This window comes from Paramisgurnus dabryanus, chromosome 11, assembly GCF_030506205.2.
Source record: "Paramisgurnus dabryanus chromosome 11, PD_genome_1.1, whole genome shotgun sequence".
NCBI lineage: Eukaryota > Metazoa > Chordata > Actinopteri > Cypriniformes > Cobitidae > Paramisgurnus > Paramisgurnus dabryanus.
In genome coordinates, this window is record NC_133347.1 from 33,942,248 (window position 1) to 33,959,400 (window position 17,153).

The 17,153-nt window shown below is 37.1% G+C and overlaps 1 protein-coding gene across 6 annotated transcripts; it reads left to right on the forward strand.

Moving 5' to 3' along the window:
* The first annotated feature begins 952 nt into the window (after positions 1-952).
* Positions 953-16,281, forward strand: LOC135753286 (uncharacterized). Of its 6 annotated transcripts, XM_065271320.2 has the most exons (17): positions 953-1,186; positions 1,546-1,572; positions 5,246-7,244; positions 7,475-7,546; positions 8,761-8,835; positions 8,928-9,011; positions 9,121-9,195; positions 9,288-9,371; positions 9,487-9,561; positions 9,642-9,725; positions 9,841-9,915; positions 10,008-10,091; positions 11,266-11,340; positions 11,433-11,516; positions 14,903-14,983; positions 15,129-15,206; positions 15,440-16,281. In XM_065271320.2, the coding sequence occupies exons 1-17, from the start codon at positions 968-970 to the stop codon at positions 15,673-15,675; spliced, it is 3,507 nt and encodes a 1,168-aa protein (XP_065127392.1). In that variant the 5' UTR covers positions 953-967; the 3' UTR covers positions 15,676-16,281. The 6 variants fall into 6 exon arrangements, with proteins under 6 accessions (XP_065127392.1, XP_073672381.1, XP_065127394.1 ...); XM_065271323.2 differs by lacking the exons at positions 953-1,186; positions 1,546-1,572 and adding an exon at positions 2,266-2,660 and having other exon boundaries at positions 15,440-16,278; XM_073816280.1 differs by lacking the exons at positions 9,841-9,915; positions 10,008-10,091.
* Positions 16,282-17,153: the final 872 nt, after the last annotated feature.

Genomic DNA, 17,153 nt, shown 5'->3' on the forward strand with positions numbered 1-17,153 from the left:
TTGGAAAGAGGCGCGACTTTGAATGGCGATTTGAATGGAGAGTGGCATCGTGATTTCATTGCTATTGGGCTACTGTTAGCATTTTTTAAAATTAGATACCCTATCTTATAGTGCTGATAGCACAATGCTATCTTCCAGTCACTCACACAGTATGTCCTGTGGTCGACTGCATAAACTGTTTAGACTAGTCATACAAGTTAGTAATCTATTTTCTTCAAAACTGTTTTTAACTGTTTTAAGTCAGTTACGATTGAACGTAGACTGATCTCATTTCAATCCAAAATGTACTGATTAGCCCTAGTTGATCAGACTAGTTCTTAAGACACAGTACATAGTGGCCAAACTAAGGTTGAATGCCCTGTGTTATAAACAGTGACATGTTTGATTAATCTTGCATATTTGGTTAACTCCAAAATGGAATCAGTATTGTCGCTTTACTACAGCTGCTTGACTTCTCAGCGTAAGGATCATTATGAAATTAATATTATTCCTTAATATTTGGAATTTAAAAGTGGGTTTACCCCATGCCATCTAATAAAGTGGGTATATTCTGTATACCTTGCACTACACAACTGTTTGGAGCCACACATTAAAGTAAATGTACATCCATATAACTTCAGCTCACAAACTAATAACTCTGTACCTCTGTGAGCCAGTTAAGTACATTAAATACAGTGTAGACATACTAATTTAATAGAAGTTTAGTTTAGTCTTCATTTTCTCATATAATTCCAATTTAAAGAATTGTTTAATCAATGCATCATTTACATACTGGATTATAATCACTAAATTTTTGCATATAATGCTTAATGGTACTGCTTTTGTAAATTTACTTTAATAAAAGTTTTAATGCAGGCCTTAAACAAAATGAATACAGTGTTAAAATATCATATATTCTTATTAATGCTGAAAAAGTCAAGATTCTTCCATGTGAAATTGTGATACAAAGTAAACGCCCATCCCCCCAATGCCCCAGACCAGTGCTACACTGCACGTGTTTGCGTCGCCCAACCCCCACTCCCCAGACCAGCGCTACACTGTTTCCCCATCCCCCATTTCACTTCACTGCTCATCAGCGTTTGTTTATAACTCATGGTTGATGGAGCGATTTCAGAGAAGATTGGAGAGACTTAGACAGCATCACAATAAATGCGCAAGCCGTTATGAACAAACTTTTCTTCGTCAGGTAAGTGTTCCTAACATTATTATTTTTCTTCATATTTATTTAAATGCATGTTTTTGTTTTAATTGTCTTAATTGTCCAGAAAGCATAATGCATATCAATTCACAGACTAACATTACACTGTGTCGTTTTTGTAAAACATCTCAATGTTTTAACCCTTGTTTAATGTTTTAAAATTGAATCAGAACTTAAGACCATAGATTGTAACATCAGTACAGCCTGTAGGCCTCACTTTAAGAGTCATGTGATCATAGATTAAGATAAATTAGGATGCATTCATTTGGTTGTATTTGTGCAGTCTTAACATTTTGATATGTTAAATATGTGTTATGCTGATATACATTTTCAATCTTGGTGTCCAGGAAACAATGGGAGAGCGTTCAACACAGGTATGTGCTTTTATTAAAATCTTTTAAAAAGTTGCATTTGTCAATTAATTTAAGGAGGAAATGTGTATTTCGTAATGTTACATTACAGCGTTCCGTGGCCGTTCGCGTGTCACGTTTTAAAACACGTGCTAAACGCGGATCAAAGCCCTTCTTTCTTCCAAAGCGCGCTCCCGTGGCGTGTTTCTTAGCAACCACGAGCTGCGCTCGGCGAGGATAACGTAATGCTTGATCGGATTTAAATCGCTCCTCTGTACCTCGCGTTAAATTGCGTTATTTGTTTCGATGAATCTGGTTGTGACTTTAAAGTGTTTGCACAGAGCTGTCAGTCACTCAAAAGTACGAGAAGGAGTTGCGGGGGTCACTGCTTCCAATGATGACACCATATAGCATATATATATATATATATATATATATATTATAATTTTTATTTATATGCATACATATAAATGCATACATATAAATAAAGAGTTTGGTTCCAAAACGCAATAAACGACGCCATTTTTGAAAAAAATGAGTTACTGCCAGAACCAGTATTATATCAGGTCAGTATTAAAAAGTAAATTCTTAATTTTACGCAAAATCCAATATCCGCCGTGTTATTCTGTCATCTTTTCTCCCTTTTTTCCCAAAACGCAATAAACGCCACTCCTCCTTTTTTACAGAATGCCATAAATCCACTCCACAGATTACAGCGCACCATTCACGCAATGTAAACAAACAATGGCGGCATGCTGAGTACACGGAGTCCTAGTTTTCCTCATCTACTTTGTATCAACAAACAAACAAAAACAAAATAATACTTTAATAGCATTGATAACCTGTGATGGAAACGTAAGTCATCAACATCTAATAATTTACACAAGAGGCACTTTGGGAGACGATCGCTTGTTTGCCCGGACCGACAGCATCAAGTTTCTGTCATGCTAACACATTGACCCCAGGGGATCTTATGAAAGACTTTCCATAATTTTACTCAAAGTCCACGAAAATCGAGCAGGACCAAAACATTACAGCTGATCGCTGTGAAAAACGTTAAGCGAAGACGTCAAGTATAACCGCAGCAATGACAGTGTTCTTAATATCACAAAGTAAGTGTTTTGATTAATGACATTAATGTTTATTTTTTAAATCAGTGTGTACAACTAGTCAACTAAATGAATATAACATGGCGAAGATGAATGCACATTTATATAGGCGATTGATTCAATAGATTTATAGCATTTTGAATAAAAACTTGTCATGGATTTATTGCATTTTGTGGAAAAAATAATCCGTTTTTATAATAAATCTTTGAAAATCAAGTTATGGATTTGAAATTTTAATGTTTTTATAACCTAAAGATGCTATGTGAAAGTTTGTAACAGAAAATAGTGGTTTTCATCTTGACACTTTCTTGGTATAGAAAACACGTTTTTACCAAAATTTGTCAAAATAGATTTATTGCGTTTTGTAACCAAACTCTTCAAATATATATATATAATTTTTATTTATATGCATACATATAAATGCATACATATAAAAACAAACATACATATATATATAATTTCATGTCCACCTAGCTTTCATTAGTGTCCAGAGTTTAGTGGAAGCACACGGAATGATTGAAAGTGTCACACATTTTCAAACAGTTGCTTTGAACTAAAAACCAACACCTCTGGGTTGAAAGTTCAAAATATCAAACGCTTTTGGTGGTCAGACTTGACGTATTTATTGTTGTATTTAGTAAAAACATACAACAACCATGCGGCGAGGGGTGGATATTGCATGAGATGCATTGTAAAAGTCCTGTGTGGCGGAAACAGATTTTATGCCTCAATTTTGACACGCGTGCCCGCAATGTCAGCATTGCTATTTATAGAGACTGTGGTTCAGTCTAATTGTGTTTTTAGGTATGTTCCACATATTAAACATCAAGTATCTGGACACTTCCATTGGCTCTATGCTATAGCACTGGGTTTTTTTAACAGTGGCTGCTGATGACTTCTCTTCTGAGGTGCGTAATTCATAATGTGTTCGCAGTGTCGTGTGTTGCTCGTCATGTCAAAATATTTGTTTGTGTGAACCATGTGCATCTTGCCTCTTTTTAAAATACGTGCTTGGTGCACACGCATCGAATGATAAAAGAATGTTCACAAAATACTCGTACGACACCAACTTAACCCTAACTTTGATTACACATAAGATTAAGCGAGTATCTGGCAAATGTGAGCGTCTCTCTTATCATAAACCCCTTTGAAGCATCTGCAGCAGGCTCATATTTTGACATGACGTGATGCACAGTTTACATGACGTGCCGAACACATATTTTTAAAATGATGAACCACACACATAACAGGTTACATACATGTTGTGACGAGCTTTATATCATTTGGCCTCGAAAAATAAGTCACCGGCCACCACTGGTTTTCAGACTTTTGTCAGCTGAACACCTTTGACCTAAATTATTTACTTAAGAATTTCCCTGTGATTTTCCAGTAAATATTTTATCTCATTTGCATGTTTTAAAAACATTAATTTTTCTTCCGTATTTAAGTTTATTCAGCCCTTTTTTACACAGACATTACAGAAAATGCATCCTGGTTTTGTCTGGAATAGTTTGATCTTCATTCACACTGTCAATGACTTCTCGGAATCTGTGCTTGCATTCACACAGATACAGCAAAGATCCCGTAAAGACACATGACGTTTTTAAAGGAACACGCTCACATTTTGGGAATTTAGCTTATTCACCGTATCCCCCAGAGTTAAATAAGTCCATACATACCTTTTTCATCTCCGTGCATGCTGTAACTCTGTCTGACGCATGCCCCTGCTAGCTTAGTTTAGCACAAAGACTGGAATTGAATGGCTCCAGCTAGCATACTGCTCCAAATAAGTGACAAAATAACGCCAACATTTTCCTATTTATGTGTTGTGACTATACAAATGACACCGTGTACAAATAACAAGGTCATATAAGCCATCTTTTAACAGTATACATACTGGGAACTATATTCTCAGAATGTGAAGCACTGCTTCTTGGGCGAAGTGATGTCTGTCGCATGAATTCTCGGTTTTATGATGTACTGTAGTATTGCATAATGGTTACATGACATTCAATTATACAAATCTTAGTAAGTTTTTCGTAACACTTTACAATAAGGTAGTATTAGTAAACATTAGTAAATGCAGTAACTAACATCAATAAACAATGAACAATATAGTTTTTCAAGATGTATTAAGTCTTGTTAATGTTAGTTATTCATGTTAGTTCATGGTGCATTAATTAATGTTAAAAGTTATAACGCTTGATTTTATAAATGCATTAACAAATGCTGAAATTAACATGAACAAAGATTAATATATGCTGTAGAAATATTGTTCATTGTTAGTTCATGCTATCTAATGCATTAACTAATTGTTAAGAAATATAGTCTTATTATAAAGTGTTGCCAGTTTTTTTCCTCTTTTTTTTTTTAAACGTACTTTAAATTCATTTTACGATTAAATTGTAAGCATTTGTTATTAACTCATGAACCCTGCGATTTCAATTTGACATTCTGATCATAACGATTATACCATTAAAAGTTCTTTATGTAATAATGTGAAAGATTTTAAATGATTTAATAGATATAACTAGGAGCCAACTCTCTGCTTTTTTTCTGATAATAATAATAATACTTTTAATTTGTAGCTGGATGCTATTTCTGAGGAGCAGGAGGATAGTGATTCATCAGAATCAGAGTTATCCAGTTGTGCAGGACTAGACCCAGATTACAAACCAGGTCAGAGTTCATCGTCCAGTGATTTGAGCCCAGACAAAGGTTCATCGTGGAAGAAACCAATGATGTCCAGTGAAATACTTGAATGTTCCGACACAAATTCTAGCGACTGTGCCATCAAAAAAACTGAAAACACAAGAACGTATGGAAAAAAACACCATAAACTACACAAGATAAAAAAGACAGATACATCCAAATTAAATGTGACCCTAAAAATTTGCACAAGGCGGGAAGACAAGAAAAGAGCTTGGGACAAAAGACATTATTGCCTCTACTGTGGGAAATCTCAGTTAAAGATTTCAAGACATTTAGAGAGAAAACACATGGATGTCAAAGATGTGGCATATGCCTTCAGCTTTTCATTAGGATCAAAACAAAGAAAAAGTCTTTTAGAACAGCTCCGCAACAAAGGAGACTTTAAACATAATTCCAAAGTTCTGGAAAAAGGCAGAGGACAAATAGTGACGTGGAAGCAGCCATCTGATAAAGCCTCGGTTAAGGATTATTTGCCTTGCCCATACTGTTTTGGAATGTTTAAGAGAAAAGACCTTTGGAGACATCAATCATCATGCAGAACAAGAAAATCTTGTGTGACCGATGAAAAAACAAAGAATAGACGAAGTAGAATACAAAGTCGTGCCGCATCCCTGCTTCCTATTGCAGCTTCCTCAGATGGCTGTCAGAGCATCATTAACCAAATGAGACAAGATGATGTTTCGTTTCATATCAGGAGTGATAGTTTAATTTGCAACTATGGTGAATCACTGTACGCAAAACATGGTCGAGTGAAGTCCAGGCACCAGTACATTGCACAAAGAATGAGAGAGCTTGGCCGATTCATGTTAGTGGCTAAGGACATGGACAAGACAGTCAATTATCTTGAAGATTTGTGTGTGCCATCAAAATATCAGCTTGTTGTCAGTGTTGCCAAGTGTCTAACTCAGTTTAGTCCAGGCAAAAATGAGTTTGGAAAACCTTCAACAGCAGTCAAAATTGGATTCTGTCTTAAAGGGGCTGTGGAGGTCCTAATAGGACAGACTCTAATGAATGAAGATGATCTTGCAGAAAAGAAAGCTAAAAAGTTTTTGGAACTTCTGGAGAAAAACTGGAGAAACAGTGTTTCTGTCACAGCTCACCAAACCATACAGGAAAAAAGATGGAATAAAGATGATGACATCCCCCTCACAAAAAATGTTATTGCTTTAAGAGACCATCTCAGGATGGTAGAAGATGAAGCAAGAAATGAATTGACAGAACAAATGGATTTACATGCATACAAAACATTAAACGAGTCCGTTCTAGCACAGGTCATTATCTTCAACAAGCGGCGTGAAGGGGAAGCATCACGCCTTACTCTTGACGTTTACATGAAAGCAAGCACAAGTGCCATAAACGAGGACATTTATAAAACCTTGTCACCATTGGAAAAGCAGCTCAGCAAGTTATTAACTCGCATAGAAATCAGAGGAAAACGAGGAAAGAAAGTTCCAGTTTTCTTGACAAAGAGAATGAAGGCATCAATTGATTTGTTGGTTCAAAAGCGAGTGGAAGCTGGTGTACCTGCTGAAAATCCCTATCTCTTTGCAAGACCCGGTGTGATGACAAACATACGCGGATGTGACTGTCTGCGGAAATATGCAAAAAAAAGCAAAGCAGAAAACCCTGAACTCTTGAGGTCAACTAAATTAAGAAAGCAAGTTGCCACACTCTGCCAACTCTTGGACCTTAGTGAACAAGAACTGGAGCAAGTTGCAAGGTTCATGGGACATGATATCAGAGTTCACCGTGACTTTTATAGGCAAACGGACAAAACATTTCAAATTGCCAAAATAAGTAAGCTTCTGTTTGCAATGGAGCAAGGCACTCAGACTTTAAGGGGGAAGAACCTTAATACACTTGCACCGGCCTGTGGTACGTTTGCAGTTTTATCTCCAATGCATTTTTATTGTGTAGCCACACATCTTTTAACTGCCTGTGGTTTACCCACTAGGGTAATTTTTAAGAGCTAATCATTGACTTTATTGGACAACTGATAGCAGATTTATCATTTACTGTATACTACCAATGTAATTATTTTAATTTAGAAGTAGTCCATGTAAAAGTATATTTCTATAAAATTTTAATGTTGTTATCTGTTTCAGGTGAAGGTCCCACACTGAATTCTGTGGGTGTCTCACCGAGAACAAAGAGAAAGAGAGTAAAGCTGGCTGAGGGTAAGTTTTTAAGTTTCAAATTTTTTGGCACTAACACTAGGGGACCATACGTGCCATTTTCCCCAGGACGTGTCTTGGCCAGGATTTCGGGTGCATCTTCTGGAAGTATAATTTGTCGAACGCATACGTCATCGAGAACACATCCTGGGAAAATGGCACATATGGTCACCCTAACTAAGACCGTGTCCTAACTACATGTGAAGCGATATGATTCCAGCGACAGGCAGTTTGTCTGTCCATACTGAACAGGACTAAAGGGCTCGTTATAGTCGTGCGTAGGTCCTATGGCATAGCCGCGACGGCGTAGGTTCCGCGTCGGTTTTCATTTATACTTTTGCATCGTCATGCAAACACACGCACAGACCGCTGGTAGGCAGTAACCATGCGTGTCACGACAGCAGCAGCGCAAACGTCAAAAAAGGAGAAGCTTAGCAAGTTAACCCACAAACGAAGAAGAAACAGCAACTTGTTGTGTATAATTTGAGAATTCCAGCAATGATGGAAGTAAATAAACAGCGACTTTTGATGCAGTTTGAGTTAAATCACTCCTCAACTTGGCTCATCTTGTTTTCACCATCACAAACGGAAATACCTATGACGCAGTTTTTTTTACCTGACGGGAGGTGTTCTGGTGGACCAATCACAGCGCTTGTGGTCCGCGTAGATCTGACGCCCTATTAAAATTTTTGTGAGGTGCGTGTCAGGCTACGCAAAGCTACGCTCGTAGAACCTATGCACGACTATAAATCGGGCTTAAACAGGGGCGTGCCACATCATAACAGTTTGCTCTGTTTGTGTGCTGCCCTATCACACTGCAGCTGAAGAGCATGCACACATACACAGACACATTCCTACGCTTCTTGGTGCTTTCCCCTGTGCAACTTTAGGGATTTGTTATTTATTTCTGCTTTTGAATCAAACATCTACAAACATGAAAGAGGAGAGACATAATATTCATAATGCGCATAGCTTTCATCAAATAAGATCTCTGTATAGGTGGTGCTGTCAGCCATGACATGTCAGACCGTTTCTAAAATAGAGTAATTGTGGTGTCACGTTGTGGTTGGTTAGGACAAAACTCTGATTATCATGGAAAACATACCTTTTATCGGATGTCGCCGTGGTGCATGTAGTTAGGACATTGGTGTTAGAAGCACCTGAAACGTAATTATCTCAGTAAAGAGTTTATATGCAAAGGACTTTTTGTTTTTTAGATGGAGTTTCTGATCTCTCCTCACCTGAAAAGACACGTCAATCATGCCGTGAAGCTGATGGTTCAGATGTAGATGGTAAGTAATGTTTGAATCTTGAAGACATGTACCACGAGAGTTAACAATACCTAATGTTTTTACTAATAGCTTCTCATGCGTTTCTGCTACAGATGATTGTTCAGGAGCAAACCTGAAGAAAAAACCCACACCAAATAAGAAAAGACGACGACAGACCAAGAGTGAGGAAACAAAGGGTATTTTTTTATGACATGATTCAAATCTGTTTTGTGTCAAGCTCAGTTAATAAAACACCTGATCCTGTTATAATGTATGAAGCTCACAGTTACACTTTTTGTTTTTTAGATGGAGGTTTTGATCTCTCATCTCCTGAAAAGACACGTCAATCATGCCATGAAGCTGATGATTCAGATGTAGATGGTAAGTAAAGTTTGAATCTTGAAGACATGTACCACGAGAGTTAACAATACCTAATGTTTTTACTAATAGCTTCTCGTGCGTTTCTGCTACAGATGATTGTTCAGGAGCAAACCTGAAGAAAAAACCCACACCAAATAAGAAAAGACGGCGACAGACCAAGAGTGAGGAAACAAAGGGTAAGTTGTTTTTTATGATATGATTCAAATCTCTGTTTTGTGTCAAGCTCAGTTAATAAAACACCTGATCCTGTTATAATGTATGAAGCTCACAGTTACACTTTTTGTTTTTTAGATGGAGGTTTTGATCTCTCATCTCCTGAAAAGACACGTCAATCATGCCATGAAGCTGATGATTCAGATGTAGATGGTAAGTAAAGTTTGATGTACCACGAGAGTTAACAGTACCTAATGTTTTCACTAATAGCTTTTCATGCGTTTCTGCTACAGATGATTGTTCAGGAGCAAACCTGAAGAAAAAACCCACACCAAATAAGAAAAGACGACGACAGACCAAGAGTGTGGAAACAAAGTGTAAGTTGTTTTTTATGATATGATTCAAATCTCTGTTTTGTGTCAAGCTCAGTTAATAAAACACCTGATCCTGTTATAATGTATGAAGCTCACAGTTACACTTTTTGTTTTTTAGATGGAGGTTTTGATCTCTCATCTCCTGAAAAGACACGTCAATCATGCCGTGAAGCTGATGGTTCAGATGTAGATGGTAAGTAATGTTTGAATCTTGAAGACATGTACCACGAGAGTTAACAATACCTAATGTTTTTACTAATAGCTTCTCGTGCGTTTCTGCTACAGATGATTGTTCAGGAGCAAACCTGAAGAAAAAACCCACACCAAATAAGAACAGACGACGGCAGACCGCGAGTGGGGAAACAAAGTGTAAGTTGTTTTTTATGACATGATCAGGGCTTTACACAAAATTTTTGCACTGGTTGCACTGGTGCGCCTAACATTTTTTCTTAGGTGCACCAGCACAAAAGTTAGGTGCACCCAAATTTTTGACCGCATCGGATTTGTAGTTCACCCAAAAATGAAAGTTCTGTCATAATTTACTCACTCTCATGTTGTTACAAACCTGTATAAATGTCTTTGTTCTGGCGAACCTGAATGAAAGTATTTTTAGGAATGTTTGTAACCAAATCATTCATGAGCCCCATTCACTTTCATAGTATAATTTTTTCCTACTATAGAAGTGAATGGGACTCATGCTTGGTTTGGTTATTAACATTCCTCAAAATATCTTGCTTCGTGTTCATCAGAACAAAGACATTTTGCAGGTTTGTAACAAAATGAGGGAGAGTTAATGATGACAGAATTTTCATTTTTGGGTGAACTGTCCCTTTAAGACCGCTAGTTTAGCGCCCATGGTGGTTTAATACAGAATATAAACATGTAGGCTATTTTATAATTTTCATGTTGTCATTCCATTTTCCTTATACGAGGCATGCACAGCCCTGTTTGATAACCCGCATCTGCGCGATTAAAATAACACTTGACCTGTTATCCGACATCAGCATCAATTTATTTCATACCCGCCCATTTGACAAAGACTGCGACTGGCCGCACCGCAAATCGTGAAGTAAGAAGTAGAAACTTTTAAAGATCATCATGCAGAACATTGACAGAAATAAGCACAGGGCAATGATTGGACAAATATATTATCATTTAATGTAAAACTTTGTGAGGGTCGGCAGATTGACAGCTGAGGGTTCAGCAGTGTTTGAACACTCATAAGCGCTGCGCTTATATTTATAATTACCTGATAAATTGATGATATGATGGCAGTGATTCCAAAGGGATGTCCAAAAAAACCCTAAAGTAAAATTTTAAATGTTTAAAGTTTAATATCTCTTTATCGCTGCCCTGCGTAAACCCGGCCAGTGATGGAATGATACGCGTGATGATCTTGCATCTTGCATTACCTTAAATTACCTTAAATTATGGTCATATAAATAAAAGTAAAACAACATTCAAAACTGTAATGGTGTTCGTTTATTTATGTGAAGTTACACTCACAATAATATGAAGCTCACAGTTACACTTTGTTTTTTAGATGGAGGTTCTGATCTCTCCTCCCCTGAAAAGAGACTTAAATCATGCCATGAAGCTGATGGCTCAGATGTAGATGGTAAGTAATGTTTGAATCTTGAAGACATGTACCACGAGAGTTAACAATACCTAATGTTTTTACTAATAGCTTCTCGTGCGTTTCTGCTACAGATGATTGTTCAGGAGCAAACCTGAAGAAAAAACCCACACCAAATAAGAACAGACGGCGACAGACCAAGAGTGGGGAAACAAAGGGTAAGTTGATTATTTTTTAAGTAAACACAATACAACAGACATTTAAATCTGTAACAAACTGCTCAGAGACACGAAGGGTTGAGCATCCAAATGCAGTTTAATATCAGGGCAATCCACAAACATAAGTCCAAGTAAACAGGCAGAAGGTCATACACGGGTAAACAATCCAGTAATCAGGGCAACAAGGCAGACAGGGGTATAACACATTGAGATATGTGACCAGCAGAAAAGCGTTATGTTATGGAGTGACCTTTCTCTTTACTAAAAAGCATAAATGAATGAAGCCAAAGATCTTTATAATGAACTGGTCTCCAGTGTGACCGCAGCTTAAATCTTTGTATTTCTGCTTTGCATAAGTTCTTCAAATACAGTTGCAAGAATAATAAATTTTACTTGTTGTGGATCAATTGATGTTAGCAGGTAAATTTATATGCGTCACATTGAGCGTGCTTCCCTTTCCAGAACGTGAAAAAAATATATAAATCACATAATAAATAGTATTTATATACAATATAAAAAGAGTATCCCACATTAAAAGAACATTAGGGTTTAGGGATGTTTGATTGAAAGTTTGTTTTTTTCATGGTAAATTATTTGTTTAGAATAATCGATAGATTAGTCGTTATAAAAATAGTTGTTAGTGGCATCCAAATGTAACTTCTGTTAAACCCTGCTAAGAATAAATAACAACAAAGTCCTTTTTAAAGTAGTTTATTTATATAACAAGCAAATTAAACAACACGTAGATTACCTAGGAAACCAAAACATTTGTTATTTTCGACAAGGTATTTGTTCAATGGTTCAATTTAGCAACTAATCAGACCATTAAACAAACAGAGACTGAAAGTAAAAGACATTCATAAAACTTTCTCAAAACTAATGGTATATTTTTAACTTATTTTTTTTTTAACTTATTTGTCTATGCATTTACCTTTTACCAAAAGTGCCTGTCATTCCCTTTGACATCTTCATAAAATATCACGGCTAGCAACCTTCTACAATGCAAGTACATCACTCGGATATAAGTCAAAATCTTCACTCTGGGTAACTAAGTATTGTCTAATATTAGCCATTGTCTAATTCATTTTTAGATTTTACTCACTATTGTGTGCATTTAGAGGCCAAGTATAATTTTAGCTTAAGTATAACTTTAGTATATTTTCAGTTGCTAAACACTATGACCGAAAGCTTGAGTTTTACTCTCGATCTGCGCAACGCCACATGAAATCAAACATGTCTAATAAACTACAAACTTAACAATTACCGTGAACTTCATTGCACTGGCTTTGCTGAGACAGGATGCATATCTTCTGACCTTCAAAAACAATTTACATCACAATGACATAAACATACTTGTTTCCGGATCATAAAACATGTATGGGGGGGACCATCATGAGTGTGGGAGGACCATCATCGTACTCTGGTATGTTTGGCAGAGTTAGGGTGTACTCGCATTATGTGAACCATACGGTACTAAGGTACATTTGAGCCCAAAGTACAGTTCGTTTTGCTAGTGTGATTGCTTTGAATTGTACCAGAGTGTGGTACGCTTAAGCGTAAGGTGGTGCACTTTGCAGAGGTTGTCTCGGGTAGGGTTTACTTTGATTCGGGGGTGAGGCACTCGCTTCTGAATGCCAAGCTTCGTGTCATGGTAAGGGGCTGTTTACATCTGGTATTAAGATGCGTTTTGGTGGACGAGAGAGACACATCAAGTTCACACCTGGTATTTTAATTGATCTCTTTTGTCCAAATTCGACCGCTTCTGTCCTGATTGCTTTGAGGGGATGGTCTGTGGAGACTGTGGGCGAGTCCCTCTGCTTTCGTTTAAATGTGAGTGGGAGAAATGACAGGTTTAAATTGATGTGAACTAATATTATTTTAGAGTCTGCTGCTTATATTATTTGTAAACATGCTGCACAGTGTTTTGTACATGTAGAGCTTTCTCTGATATTTCAGAAAAATTTATGAAATAAGCTCACACAACTTTCACATGCTCGGAAATTAAAACAAATGAAAGAGGCAGACAGCAGCCACTTCATTTTTATCAATGAAAGCCTTAAGATAGCGCTATATATTGTGTGTTCGCTCTAGAAGTCAGATCCTATGTAAAAACATTGTGCTCAATACATTACACATTAGATCAATAGGCGGAGAGTCAAAAGTCTTTTGTGGCTGCTCAAGCACATTTAACCACATGAGCATCTACACCACAAAGCAATCAGGTCGAATGTGTTTTCAACAACTTAATGTGGTCAAAAGTTGACGAGGTTAAAAAGTTTTAGACCTCGTTTACACTTGTCTATAGCGTTGTTCACTTGTGATCTGAACAGGCAAAATGCATCTTAATACCAGGGGTAAACAGCCTCAATAACAATTGGACATGTGCAGCACAAATGCATACAGTTGCGCGTCATTGCATCCTGAATGACCCCAGGTAACAGAGGTGTGTTTGACATCATGCACACTGCATGTACCGATCGTGAGTGATTGGAGAGCAGACTGCTCACACACATAATTATATACACATTTATTATACACAGTTATTTACCATCTATGTATTAAACTCGCATATTTTTTTACTCAGACTGCAGGCACAACGTCCACTTCTTTAGTGTCAACACTGTGGTACATGATTTCTGTAAACACAAATGTAGATAAACTTTATATTTAAAAAAATAAGGTTAAGGTACACACGGAAAAATACTTTATTGCAAAGGCATCTGGAATCCATGAAGTGAAGTAAAATGTTTTTTAATGCCACAATCTTGGACCTGATCTAAAGAGATACTTTAAACAACAAGCATGTCTTGAAAGGCAGGTTTTCATGAGTTAAATATACAAAACAGTAAAATTTGCTAGCTGTTAACCCACACATACTGATTTGTGGTTTTGATCAAAGATCATCTCATCTTGGCCCTTTTTTCGCAGACTGAGAATTTATCTACACACATTCACAGTTATTTATTTTAAATGGCAACTATAACAATTCGAACACTTCTAGTATAAAGACAAAAATCAATTACATAAAACAATTATGAAATGGGATGAAATTGAACTTTACCTTGCTGTAAAAACGTTTCAAAAGAAACCGACGGTCGTGTGGGCAGCTGTTTGATTTCGCATCATACAGGTCCTCTGGTGGGTGGGTGCTTAGTTATTAGTAAGTCCTTTTCCATAGGTGGATTTTACACTGTTGATGTAAACCGACTCTTACAATTTCCATGTAGATTGCAAAAAATGTTATAATTCCAGCAGAGACCGTACAGTATTCAACCACCCTTAAACTATATACTGTCTAAATGTTTGTGGCTCAACAAATCTTGTAATGCATGACCGTACAAAACTCCTGTTACAGGCACAGGTTTATGTGTGACTTTGTTTTTTAGATGGAGGTGCTGATCTCTCCTTCCTTGAAAAGCGACTTAATTCATGCCGTGAAGATGGTAGTTCAGAATCAGATGTAGATGGTAAGTAATGTTTTAATCTTGTTTGTAGTAGTGTGATAGTGTTTCATGAAGGCTTGATGTCACATTTTACTGTTTACACTTTAATACACAGGGTTAACAATACCTAATGTTTTTACTAAGAGCTTTTCATGCGTTTCTGCTACAGATGAGTGTTCAGGAGCAAACCTGCTGAAAAAACCCACAACAAATAAGAAAATAGGACGACAGACCAAAAGTGCCAAAGGTATGGCCTGTGAGCAAGCAGTTGCAGTTTAAAAAAAAAACTTTATTTAATTGATACTTTTAGTTGTTCATGTAACTTAGCAACACTAAAGATTGTGGGTTTGATTACCAGGGAATGCAAATAATGTATATGTTAAATGCAGTGCAAGTTACTTTGGATAAAAGCTTTTGCCAAAAGTATAAATGTAAATGGTTTATGATTTAATGTTACAAAATCTACATTGCCATTTGTAGTGTCGGCCAAGGTAAATGTGAAGAGACCATGGAGTGAGGCAGAGAGGAGTGCAGTACACAAACACTTGGCCAAGTTTATAGCCGAGCGCAGAGTTCCTGGAAAACTGCCATGCATGAAGTGCATAGAGGAAGAAGAAGCCCTAAATGAACGATCTTGGAAGGATGTGAAGAATTTTGTGTACAACACAATTGTAACTCTAAATCGGAGATCTGCTTCAAGAAAACTAAAATTTTAAAGGCAAAATGTGGTGTTCATCTCAATCTCTCTTTCTCCGTTTCTCACTTTTCCTTTTTTTTTTTTTTTTTAACATTTTGTTGTAACGTTTACTGTTTTCTGAAAATGTTAACAAAATAAATGTTCATCTGGTTACTGCAGATGGTATCTCTCTTGCAGCTTTTTGGGAATTGCGGGATGGTGGGTATATAAATTGCTAAATTTGGTTCCTTTAGTATAATTAATAATTGCACAGGAAACTCTTTGCATTTTAGTACTGTAGTCAGATTATAATACCAAAAATATTTAGTTTTTTAAAAACCCCAGTTTGTGGCTTGCATGATGAAACATTAAATGGCATAGATGGTTGAAAGCTAAATCAATGTAGTTCAAACAATACATTGACAAATGAACTCAATAGCGCCCCCATGAAAATGTCCTCGCTCTGCTGGTAAAAAACTTTTTCTTTCCCTTTGTTTTATTAAGAATCTGAGGTGATAACTAGGCTCATGGGCACCCCTAGTGTTAGAATATAACATTTGTTTATCTCAAATTAAAGCAGAAATGGTGGTCCTCATACTGCAGGTTAATTTACCCGGTCCTCATTTTGGTAGTTGTACAGGAATGTGTGTGTGTGTGTGTGTGTGTGTGTGTGTGTGTGTCAAGAATCACCAGGCAACTAACCCGAATCCGTAGATAGGCATGCGTAGGGCCACCAAGCCAACGGAAACATTCCCTAAGATCCTCCTTCACGAATACCGCGGGTTTTAGATCCTTTGCAAACACATCTGAAACTAAGCTTCGTGTCGCTATGATCTTCGAACTCCACACTCGGCATGTACACAGGACCAAACACTCTGTCTCACGGCAGGCAGACCACACAGGTGACACACAGGCAATACCTGAGACTATGGCGCAGCACTTCCGGATGCGTGAGTCTCCCTTTTGTACCCTATCGTCCTCTACTTCCGGTTCATGGAGTAGTTTCCGGGTTAGAAAAAGCAAATCATTTTTTTTCTTTTTTTCCTTTAGTGCTACAGTGTGAAAAAAAAATTGTGGCAAATTTGCTGTACTGCCACAATGGTTACACGTCATTTTCTTTTATGGACTATGGACCCCCTAAAGTAGCTTTGGCCACCCCCTGGCCACCCCATTAAAAAAATTCTAGTTCCGCCACTGTTTACACCTGGTCACTTTTCTGATCAGATAGCTATAAGACTTGTTTAAACGGTTTCATTTACATTCAGCAGAGATGGGGACTCGAGTTTGAGACTCGGACTCAAGTGCGACTTAAGTCGCACACACAGTGACTTCAGACTCGACTTGAGAATCGTCCTCAAAGACTTCAGACTCGACTCGAGCCGCGCGACTCGTGAACAATGTTTCTTTTTAGGAATACAATGCATACTATATCTTCAATAGCCTAGAAAATAAATATCTATCAAGCCTTAATCTTTTGTTATCTTTAGTGCATTTTCACATTAACACTACCTTGAACTT